Consider the following 11756-nt stretch of genomic DNA (forward strand, 5'->3'; position numbering starts at 1 on the left):
TGGGGATATTTTGCGCTGGATTCTTTGAGTTCTGTCAGCCAAGCATCTGCTGTGCACTCTTGTAAATCTCAGCACATCACCTTCAATCCCATGTCTCCTGTCCGCTTGAGAGTGTGCGTCCAAGGTAAACAGAGTTTCACCCTTGTTGCTCCATCACCAGGGGTCAGACCCTGCACTGGTTTCCATTCCCTGCTTTGCCTTCTCCTGCTTCCAGGTGTCCTGAGGCCTCATCCTGTCTTTGGAAGTAACAGGCCTCTCTTCGGCAAGTGTCCTGTGCCAAGGGCTGGGTGAGTGGATGTTTCCATTGCTCTGTACCTGGGAGCGAGTGAGTGCAGGTTGCACTTCTTCTCTGCCAACTGGGCATCGATGAATCAACACTATCCAGATACATTTCACAGAAATGTGATATTTGCTTAGCTCTTTGTTTCTATACAGCCTTGGTGGGAGGGATTGTCCGAAGACACCTGTTTTGACAGTGTGTTGATATCTCATTTGCAGTCTTTAAGAAGTTTAACAGAATTCATTTACATGTTTTGGGAGTATACGAAAATGAAGTTATTTTTTGAAACACACTGTATCGACCTAGAAGCCAGACTTGTCAATTTTGGTAACATTTTGTCAGCTCTACGGAAAACCTAGACAGAAAGAATGCAAACTTCCAGTCCAAACTGTTAAAGGGGTCATGTCAGCTCTTTACGGTTGAAGCCTCCGAAACCAACAGGAACCATGAAATAACTATTGGAAACATGAAATAACCCCCAACCTTGGATACACTTGTGCATGTGGTGCCCTTTACTCCCAGTGACACCTACTGGCCAATGTTGGCATTTCAAGGGGTAACATCCCTCTCTAGGAAAATACAAGAGGAAACAAACCAAATATATACATTTAGGTTTGAATCCAAAAGCACCTAGAGGCATTATAGCTAGGACAACCCTGCTGCAGTTATGCTAGTCTATTGAGAACCAGGTGTTCTTCTATCAGTGATGAGAACGATTCATCATCCGATCATGTTGGGTAAAGCCATTTAACGCAACCAAGTCTGCACCCCCATGATATAGTGCCCCCGGGGGCTTGACTCAATTGAAAGACGATCCACAGAAGCTGTGTCTTTAATGTCACTGGCGACTTTGACAGTACAGTTCACTTTCTGACATGTACTATTTACCTATACTGTCTTGAAAAACTGAGGCCTAATACAGATTCAAGTTCAGTCAAAGATTCCCCTGACTTACCACACTCCCTTCACCCCAGGGAAGACATAAACACAACATTTGCTGAATCTAGCGGAAGGCCATCGTTTCTAGGTGTGAGCTAAGTATTCAATTCCTATCGATTTCAGCCGAGACTATTTGACCTTGAAGGATTTCACTGTTGTTCACAGAGTGTGAAGCTGGAGGAAGTCTGATTCTAGGAGGGGCTTGCTCTTCTCTTAATGGCTTCATTGCAGCTCAGGTACTGATCCTTCAAAATGGATGCCTGAGTGGAGGGGAGGGAAGGGCAAGTGCTTGCTAGCTAGGCCCAAACCTGGGAAAAGGCTTACCTGGGCTTGGTGAATTCTGGTCTGAATGGCTTGGGAATGCCCCTTGGGACGTGTGGATTCTCACGACCTCTTCCAAGAACAGGAGCGTTTTGATCATCTCTGCCATCTCTTCTCTTGCAGATGTCAGGGACCTTGGACCCGTTCTTGGACAAGAGAATTGAGGAACTTCCTCAAGTCCACGTTGGCACTCCGTATGTTTCTGCCAGTATCAGCGAGGATCAATAGGTCTCATGAATGTCTTTTGAGCCTGGTATCCTCTACAGCTGTCTCCACGCCAGTATTCTCCATTGTAGCAGAACATCTCTCATCCATGTGTTCGCATCTCTCCTCAATCCGTGCAGCCAGCTTTTCGCCCAGCTTCTCTTCGTGTCTCCCCTAAAGTCGACTTCACCAGGACTGGGCAAGTCTGAAAGTACCTCGGAGCCTCACCAGTAAGCTGATGACAGGCAGATCTTCCACTGTCTGCTCTGAAAGGTTCTGGAAACTGACCTGTGAACTCAGGTCTTTGGGCAGCAGCAGTATCTCAAACTTACACAGCTTCCCGGACCAAACACCTAAGCCAAGCTCCACAGAGGGCGGCAGCCCCTCCATCACACTGATCCACCCACAGAACTCTGCCCGGTTACCTAGGATCCAACAGCCACAACAAGCCTCGCGGTACACACCAACATTCCACCTGGAATCCAACCGGTACCTGCCATCCCCAATGGCTGCTGCATCTTGTCAGTGTTGGGGGAGGGGCTGCATCCGACGAGAGGTGCCTAAGGTAAATGTGATTCTACCCACTAGCGTCCCATGGGCCTTTCTTCTTCCCTCTTTCCTTTTGCTCAGATCTGTATGCACAGTACCAATGGAGGGAATTGGGTCCCTTTTTAGTTGATGGTTTCACACGTCTTTAAACTTTCTAACAGTTCACAGTACACAGAGACCCTCTAAAGGAGACTTATGTTCCTATGATATCCGTACACCCGGAATACATATGCGTCGCCTGATTTCTGCTGAAACACCCGCACTCTCAGGACATGGATCCATTTGTTTCATGGGGGCTGAAATTCCAAGAAATGAAACCAACCCCAATGTGCACTTTACTGTCTGTCTCTTTTGCTCTTAGTACACTTTGGCAGATCTACGTGCCTTTGTTATAGGCTTCTTACATTTCTTCTCTACGTAGCGTAGAATATGGCATTCCTTCATCCTGTCGGAAGACATACAAGTCTACATCACGGACTAGGAATCCATTTGATTCCAAATCAGCATTTGGGTTAGGTCACGATATGCTCTTATGAATCAATATTTACGAATATGAATGCACGCCTCTGATTTCCGAAGACAAGTGTGCTGAGTACATGCAAGCCACGATACTGGGTCGATGCGTGCTGAATGATCCTTGACATCACCTTGAGTATTTTCTTTTGAATAATCATGATTCCCTTGGTAGATGTCAGCCAACCGTACCCTTTTGGTGCTTGTTTGTTGGTTTGATTCTTTGTTGGTCTGCTTCTTGCTTGTTTTGCAAACACGTCAGGCCATGCAGCTCTCCTTTCGCTTCAAACAGAGAGTCCAATAAGCTGATTCACTTAAGAGAGTGCTTCCAATCACCTATGATTTCCTGCTTCCCTCTCCCATCTTTAGGGTTTTGATGTCCTCCTTGCCTTCTTCTTGTTTCTTCTTTGCCACTCATGCTCTTCTTGCATTTCCAATAATGGTTTTCTTCTTTCCATTTCATCTTGCTGCTTTTCTATTCAGGGGAGTATTCTCAACCTTCCTTTTAGAAGAAGTTTTGAACTGCTGAATTCTTTTAAGATTTGCCGGTCTGTGGAATTCTCTAGCTCTGCCGTTATTAGAAATGGTGGACATGGGGCATAGGCTACCCTAGGTGGCAGCATTTGGCCATTCAGGATATGGTCTGTGTCCTGGCACTCCTCCCTGTCCTGCAATATTGCTGCCGAGATATCAGCTGAAACCCCTCTGGAGGTTCCCTTGTGACTATGTTGTTTCCTCCAGGTGCATTTTAAATCACTGGGATATTCGTGAACTTTGTTGATTTGAATCATACAGCTGCTGGTAGGTCTATTGGGATTCCACCTCCTTTGGATGCTGTGTCATCCCTGAATTCGCATAGATGATTCTTTCTTGGCTTTCAGCACGTTTCAGTCTGATTTTTCTACAGATACATTTTCAGACAGTTTTTGTTTCTTTATCTCTTGCTTTTCCATCTGGGACTCTTATGAACTCTAGTCTTTCATGCCCTGTCTTAACCCAGGATTCAACAGCAATGTTTCATTGGTTTGCACTTGCTTTCCTATGTCTGCTTCTGACCGAGGGATTTCTGTTCCCCTGTCTTCACAGTCATTCACGCGTCCCTCTGCATTATCTAGTCTGCTAAGGGCTGAATTTTGGCCCTGATATGATCACATCCATTGAGTTTTCTGATATTTTTTGGCTCGTCTTTAGACTTTCTCTTCCCCTTTTCTGATATTCTGCCTTTTGTGATTCTGAGACAATGTTGTTCTTCAGGGTTTTCCAGACCTCCAATTTCAACACTTGGTCTGGATAGCATTTTGCAGTCTAGTTGTTTGAAAGCTTATCTTCTGGGCCTTCAATATCTTTGGAACTGAAAATGGTACTTCCTGTTTCTTTTACTGTACTTCTTCATCTCTACTGGTCAGGTAATATCAGGTATCTAATGTAGACTTCTAGGGCTTTGTTAAGTGAAAATTTTAGACTCTTGTCTCTACGCAATTCCATGGGATTTCTGTGAGGACAACTTCTCCTAGACATTGATGCCATATTCTGTTCCTGTGTGTGTTGTCTGGTATATCTCCAATTGCTGGTGTTGCATTTGTTGTGATGAACATCCCATACTATTTCGATTAGCATAACTTCATTTCGGTTACGCATATCTCACAATTCTGAAAGTGCGCAGGACACTTCCTCTTGTGGAAATGAGGCTTCTAAAGGTTCTCAGCTCTGCATTCTGCTCTATGTCATTTTGGAGTGTTTAAAAAAAAGCAAACTGAGAGTGCGCTTGTGCTTTGTAGTGCCACGGGAATGTCCCAATGAAAGCAGTTCTTCCCAGAGCTTCTCTGTCTACTGAAACACCAGTGGAAGCTCATCCATGGATGTCACACATCAGGGCCTGCTGGAATGATCCCGCAGACCTACCTTGGTGTCCTCGGTGCCGTACCGTGCCGGTGCCATCCAAAATGTAGCATCCGCTTTTGGGAGATAGTGCTGAAGGAAATGCTTCCTCTTCTCACGCTGTGGACTTGGACCACTCTTCCTTGTCCTCTCATCCTTGTGGCACGGGTGCACGAAGGCAACCACAGAGCTGTTGCGCATCCTGTGCCTCAAACCAAACCATAATCCCAGCCCAGGTTATGAATGTAGCAGATCCTAAGGCTTTTCATTCTGATTTCAAACCCAAGGCCCCCTGGATCCCTCAGACCAGATGCACGATAGCTCTGATTCAGCCCCACACGTGCTCTATTGGCAAGATGCCCAATTGGTCCCTGGTCCTGCAGATGCACTGGGTGTGGCCATGGGACATATCGGTAATCTCAACCGCGCGACCAGTGTGGTTGCTTTATCATTGGTACACAGTTCGGTTTGCTCTCTTGATTCGACCCACCACATCCCACAACGCACTCCAGATCCCTGAGACTCAGCGTGTGCCATCATCCGTAGCCCTATCCCTCACTGACCGTTGCCTCTGCTACCTCAAATTTGGCAGCTCGGATCTTGGTCTCAGAATCAACTGTGGGGATATTTTGCGCTGGATTCTTTGAGTTCTGTCAGCCAAGCATCTGCTGTGCACTCTTGTAAATCTCAGCACATCACCTTCAATCCCATGTCTCCTGTCCGCTTGAGAGTGTGCGTCCAAGGTAAACAGAGTTTCACCCTTGTTGCTCCATCACCAGGGGTCAGACCCTGCACTGGTTTCCATTCCCTGCTTTGCCTTCTCCTGCTTCCAGGTGTCCTGAGGCCTCATCCTGTCTTTGGAAGTAACAGGCCTCTCTTCGGCAAGTGTCCTGTGCCAAGGGCTGGGTGAGTGGATGTTTCCATTGCTCTGTACCTGGGAGCGAGTGAGTGCAGGTTGCACTTCTTCTCTGCCAACTGGGCATCGATGAATCAACACTATCCAGATACATTTCACAGAAATGTGATATTTGCTTAGCTCTTTGTTTCTATACAGCCTTGGTGGGAGGGATTGTCCGAAGACACCTGTTTTGACAGTGTGTTGATATCTCATTTGCAGTCTTTAAGAAGTTTAACAGAATTCATTTACATGTTTTGGGAGTATACGAAAATGAAGTTATTTTTTGAAACACACTGTATCGACCTAGAAGCCAGACTTGTCAATTTTGGTAACATTTTGTCAGCTCTACGGAAAACCTAGACAGAAAGAATGCAAACTTCCAGTCCAAACTGTTAAAGGGGTCATGTCAGCTCTTTACGGTTGAAGCCTCCGAAACCAACAGGAACCATGAAATAACTATTGGAAACATGAAATAACCCCCAACCTTGGATACACTTGTGCATGTGGTGCCCTTTACTCCCAGTGACACCTACTGGCCAATGTTGGCATTTCAAGGGGTAACATCCCTCTCTAGGAAAATACAAGAGGAAACAAACCAAATATATACATTTAGGTTTGAATCCAAAAGCACCTAGAGGCATTATAGCTAGGACAACCCTGCTGCAGTTATGCTAGTCTATTGAGAACCAGGTGTTCTTCTATCAGTGATGAGAACGATTAATCATCCGATCATGTTGGGTAAAGCCATTTAACGCAACCAAGTCTGCACCCCCATGATATAGTGCCCCCGGGGGCTTGACTCAATTGAAAGACGATCCACAGAAGCTGTGTCTTTAATGTCACTGGCGACTTTGACAGTACAGTTCACTTTCTGACATGTACTATTTACCTATACTGTCTTGAAAAACTGAGGCCTAATACAGATTCAAGTTCAGTCAAAGATTCCCCTGACTTACCACACTCCCTTCACCCCAGGGAAGACATAAACACAACATTTGCTGAATCTAGCGGCAGGCCATCGTTTCTAGGTGTGAGCTAAGTATTCAATTCCTATCGATTTCAGCCGAGACTATTTGACCTTGAAGGAGTTCACTGTTGTTCACAGAGTGTGAAGCTGGAGGAAGTCTGATTCTAGGAGGGGCTTGCTCTTCTCGTAATGGCTTCATTGCAGCTCAGGTACTGATCCTTCAAAATGGATGCCTGAGTGGAGGGGAGGGAAGGGCAAGTGCTTGCTAGCTAGGCCCAAACCTGGGAAAAGGCTTACCTGGGCTTGGTGAATTCTGGTCTGAATGGCTTGGGAATGCCCCTTGGGACGTGTGGATTCTCACGACCTCTTCCAAGAACAGGAGCGTTTTGATCATCTCTGCCATCTCTTCTCTTGCAGATGTCAGGGACCTTGGACCCGTTCTTGGAGAAGAGAATTGAGGAACTTCCTCAAGTCCACGTTGGCACTCCGTATGTTTCTGCCAGTATCAGCGAGGATCAATAGGTCTCATGAATGTCTTTTGAGCCTGGTATCCTCTACAGCTGTCTCCACGCCAGTATTCTCCATTGTAGCAGAACATCTCTCATCCATGTGTTCGCATCTCTCCTCAATCCGTGCAGCCAGCTTTTCGCCCAGCTTCTCTTCGTGTCTCCCCTAAAGTCGACTTCAGCAGGACTGGGCAAGTCTGAAAGTACCTCGGAGCCTCACCAGTAAGCTGATGACAGGCAGATCTTCCACTGTCTGCTCTGAAAGGTTCTGGAAACTGACCTGTGAACTCAGGTCTTTGGGCAGCAGCAGTATCTCGAACTTACACAGCTTCCCGGACCAAACACCTAAGCCAAGCTCCACAGAGGGCGGCAGCCCCTCCATCACACTGATCCACCCACAGAACTCTGCCCGGTTACCTAGGATCCAACAGCCACAACAAGCCTCGCGGTACACACCAACATTCCACCTGGAATCCAACCGGTAACTGCCATCCCCAATGGCTGCTGCATCTTGTCAGTGTTGGGGGAGGGGCTGCATCCGACGAGAGGTGCCTAAGGTAAATGTGATTCTACCCACTAGCGTCCCATGGGCCTTTCTTCTTCCCTCTTACCTTTTGCTCAGATCTGTATGCACAGTACCAGTGGAGGGAAGTGGGTCCCTTTTTAGTTGATGGTTTCACACGTCTTTAAACTTTCTAACAGTTCACAGTACACAGAGACCCTCTAAAGGAGACTTATGTTCCTATGATATCCGTACACCCGGAATACATATGCGTCGCCTGATTTCTGCTGAAACACCCGCACTCTCAGGACATGGATCCATTTGTTTCATGGGGGCTGAAATTCCAAGAAATGAAACCAACCCCAATGTGCACTTTACTGTCTGTCTCTTTTGCTCTTAGTACACTTTGGCAGATCTACGTGCCTTTGTTATAGGCTTCTTACATTTCTTCTCTACGTAGCGTAGAATATGGCATTCCTTCATCCTGTCGGAAGACATACAAGTCTACATCACGGACTAGGAATCCATTTGATTCCAAATCGGCATTTGGGTTAGGTCACGATATGCTCTTATGAATCAATATTTACGAATATGAATGCACGCCTCTGATTTGCGAAGACAAGTGTGCTGAGTACATGCAAGCCGCGATACTGGGTCGATGCGTGCTGAATGATCCTTGACATCACCTTGAGTATTTTCTTTTGAATAATCATGATTCCCTTGGTAGATGTCAGCCAACCGTACCCTTTTGGTGCTTGTTTGTTGGTTTGATTCTTTGTTGGTCTGCTTCTTGCTTGTTTTGCAAACACGTCAGGCCATGCAGCTCTCCTTTCGCTTCAAACAGAGAGTCCAATAAGCTGATTCACTTAAGAGAGTGCTTCCAATCACCTATGATTTCCTGCTTCCCTCTCCCATCTTTAGGGTTTTGATGTCCTCCTTGCCTTCTTCTTGTTTCTTCTTTGCCACTCATGCTCTTCTTGCATTTCCAATAATGGTTTTCTTCTTTCCATTTCATCTTGCTGCTTTTCTATTCAGGGGAGTATTCTCAACCTTCCTTTTAGAAGAAGTTTTGAACTGCTGAATTCTTTTAAGATTTGCCGGTCTGTGGAATTCTCTAGCTCTGCCGTTATTAGAAATGGTGGTCATGGGGCATAGGCTACCCTAGGTGGCAGCATTTGGCCATTCAGGATATGGTCTGTGTCCTGGCACTCCTCCCTGTCCTGCAATATTGCTGCCGAGATATCAGCTGAAACCCCTCTGGAGGTTCCCTTGTGACTATGTTGTTTCCTCCAGGTGCATTTTAAATCACTGGGATATTCGTGAACTTTGTTGATTTGAATCATACAGCTGCTGGTAGGTCTATTGGGATTCCACCTCCTTTGGATGCTGTGTAATCCCTGAATTCGCATAGATGATTCTTTCTTGGCTTTCAGCACGTTTCAGTCTGATTTTTCTACAGATACATTTTCAGACAGTTTTTGTTTCTTTATCTCTTGCTTTTCCATCTGGGACTCTTATGAACTCTAGTCTTTCATGCCCTGTCTTAACCCAGGATTCAACAGCAATGTTTCATTGGTTTGCACTTGCTTTCCTATGTCTGCTTCTGACCGAGGGATTTCTGTTCCCCTGTCTTCACAGTCATTCACGCGTCCCTCTGCATTATCTAGTCTGCTAAGGGCTGAATTTTGGCCCTGATATGATCACATCCATTGAGTTTTCTGATATTTTTTGGCTCGTCTTTAGACTTTCTCTTCCCCTTTTCTGATATTCTGCCTTTTGTGATTCTGAGACAATGTTGTTCTTCAGGGTTTTCCAGACCTCCAATTTCAACACTTGGTCTGGATAGCGTTTTGCAGTCTAGTTGTTGGAAAGCTTATCTTCTGGGCCTTCAATATCTTTGGAACTGAAAATGGTACTTCCTGTTTCTTTTACTGTACTTCTTCATCTCTACTGGTCAGGTAATATCAGGTATCTAATGTAGACTTCTAGGGCTTTGTTAAGTGAAAATTTTAGACTCTTGTCTCTACGCAATTCCATGGGATTTCTGTGAGGACAACTTCTCCTAGACATTGATGCCATATTCTGTTCCTGTGTGTGTTGTCTGGTATATCTCCAATTGCTGGTGTTGCATTTGTTGTGATGAACATCCCATACTATTTCGATTAGCATAACTTCATTTCGGTTACGCATATCTCACAATTCTGAAAGTGCGCAGGACACTTCCTCTTGTGGAAATGAGGCTTCTAAAGGTTCTCAGCTCTGCATTCTGCTCTATGTCATTTTGGAGTGTTTAAAAAAAAGCAAACTGAGAGTGCGCTTGTGCTTTGTAGTGCCACGGGAATGTCCCAATGAAAGCAGTTCTTCCCAGAGCTTCTCTGTCTACTGAAACACCAGTGGAAGCTCATCCATGGATGTCACACATCAGGGCCTGCTGGAATGATCCCGCAGACCTACCTTGGTGTCCTCGGTGCCGTACCGTGCCGGTGCCATCCAAAATGTAGCATCCGCTTTTGGGAGATAGTGCTGAAGGAAATGCTTCCTCTTCTCACGCTGTGGACTTGGACCACTCTTCCTTGTCCTCTCATCCTTGTGGCACGGGTGCACGAAGGCAACCACAGAGCTGTTGCGCATCCTGTGCCTCAAACCAAACCATAATCCCAGCCCAGGTTATGAATGTAGCAGATCCTAAGGCTTTTCATTCTGATTTCAAACCCAAGGCCCCCTGGATCCCTCAGACCAGATGCACGATAGCTCTGATTCAGCCCCACACGTGCTCTATTGGCAAGATGCCCAATTGGTCCCTGGTCCTGCAGATGCACTGGGTGTGGCCATGGGACATATCGGTAATCTCAACCGCGCGACCAGTGTGGTTGCTTTATCATTGGTACACAGTTCGGTTTGCTCTCTTGATTCGACCCACCACATCCCACAACGCACTCCAGATCCCTGAGACTCAGCGTGTGCCATCATCCGTAGCCCTATCCCTCACTGACCGTTGCCTCTGCTACCTCAAATTTGGCAGCTCGGATCTTGGTCTCAGAATCAACTGTGGGGATATTTTGCGCTGGATTCTTTGAGTTCTGTCAGCCAAGCATCTGCTGTGCACTCTTGTAAATCTCAGCACATCACCTTCAATCCCATGTCTCCTGTCCGCTTGAGAGTGTGCGTCCAAGGTAAACAGAGTTTCACCCTTGTTGCTCCATCACCAGGGGTCAGACCCTGCACTGGTTTCCATTCCCTGCTTTGCCTTCTCCTGCTTCCAGGTGTCCTGAGGCCTCATCCTGTCTTTGGAAGTAACAGGCCTCTCTTCGGCAAGTGTCCTGTGCCAAGGGCTGGGTGAGTGGATGTTTCCATTGCTCTGTACCTGGGAGCGAGTGAGTGCAGGTTGCACTTCTTCTCTGCCAACTGGGCATCGATGAATCAACACTATCCAGATACATTTCACAGAAATGTGATATTTGCTTAGCTCTTTGTTTCTATACAGCCTTGGTGGGAGGGATTGTCCGAAGACACCTGTTTTGACAGTGTGTTGATATCTCATTTGCAGTCTTTAAGAAGTTTAACAGAATTCATTTACATGTTTTGGGAGTATACGAAAATGAAGTTATTTTTTGAAACACACTGTATCGACCTAGAAGCCAGACTTGTCAATTTTGGTAACATTTTGTCAGCTCTACGGAAAACCTAGACAGAAAGAATGCAAACTTCCAGTCCAAACTGTTAAAGGGGTCATGTCAGCTCTTTACGGTTGAAGCCTCCGAAACCAACAGGAACCATGAAATAACTATTGGAAACATGAAATAACCCCCAACCTTGGATACACTTGTGCATGTGGTGCCCTTTACTCCCAGTGACACCTACTGGCCAATGTTGGCATTTCAAGGGGTAACATCCCTCTCTAGGAAAATACAAGAGGAAACAAACCAAATATATACATTTAGGTTTGAATCCAAAAGCACCTAGAGGCATTATAGCTAGGACAACCCTGCTGCAGTTATGCTAGTCTATTGAGAACCAGGTGTTCTTCTATCAGTGATGAGAACGATTAATCATCCGATCATGTTGGGTAAAGCCATTTAACGCAACCAAGTCTGCACCCCCATGATATAGTGCCCCCGGGGGCTTGACTCAATTGAAAGACGATCCACAGAAGCTGTGTCTTTAATGTCACTGGCGACTTTGACAGTACAGTTCACTTT

At 46.0% G+C, this 11756-nt stretch overlaps 1 protein-coding gene across 5 annotated transcripts; it reads left to right on the forward strand.

Moving 5' to 3' along the window:
• The first annotated feature begins 1712 nt into the window (after positions 1 to 1712).
• LOC140690608 (uncharacterized) lies at positions 1713 to 7324 on the forward strand. 5 transcript variants are annotated; one of them, XM_072952478.1, is made up of 4 exons: positions 1713 to 2309; positions 5277 to 5427; positions 5518 to 5590; positions 6967 to 7324. In XM_072952478.1, the coding sequence occupies exons 1-4, from the start codon at positions 1983 to 1985 to the stop codon at positions 7223 to 7225; spliced, it is 810 nt and encodes a 269-aa protein (XP_072808579.1). In that variant the 5' UTR covers positions 1713 to 1982; the 3' UTR covers positions 7226 to 7324. The 5 variants fall into 5 exon arrangements, 1 of the variants encoding a protein (XP_072808579.1); XR_012065899.1 differs by lacking the exon at positions 5277 to 5427 and adding an exon at positions 6688 to 6758 and having other exon boundaries at positions 2064 to 2309; positions 6967 to 7190; XR_012065900.1 differs by lacking the exon at positions 5277 to 5427 and having other exon boundaries at positions 2064 to 2309; positions 6967 to 7201.
• Positions 7325 to 11756: the final 4432 nt, after the last annotated feature.

This window comes from Vicugna pacos, chromosome 31, assembly GCF_048564905.1.
Source record: "Vicugna pacos chromosome 31, VicPac4, whole genome shotgun sequence".
In the NCBI taxonomy this organism is placed as follows: Eukaryota; Metazoa; Chordata; class Mammalia; order Artiodactyla; family Camelidae; genus Vicugna; species Vicugna pacos.

What these genes read in the sequence shown, in the direction of transcription:
- LOC140690608 (XM_072952478.1), top strand. Translation starts at nt 1,983, where the DNA reads ATGACAGGCAGATCTTCCACTGTCTGCTCTGAAAGGTTCTGGAAACTG. An exon ending in CTTGAGAGTGTGCGTCCAAG is followed by an intron (nt 5,428 to 5,517) that starts GTAAACAGAGTT and finishes TCCTGCTTCCAG; the next exon opens with GTGTCCTGAGGCCTCATCCT. An exon ending in TGTCCTGTGCCAAGGGCTGG is followed by an intron (nt 5,591 to 6,966) that starts GTGAGTGGATGT and finishes CTTCTCTTGCAG; the next exon opens with ATGTCAGGGACCTTGGACCC.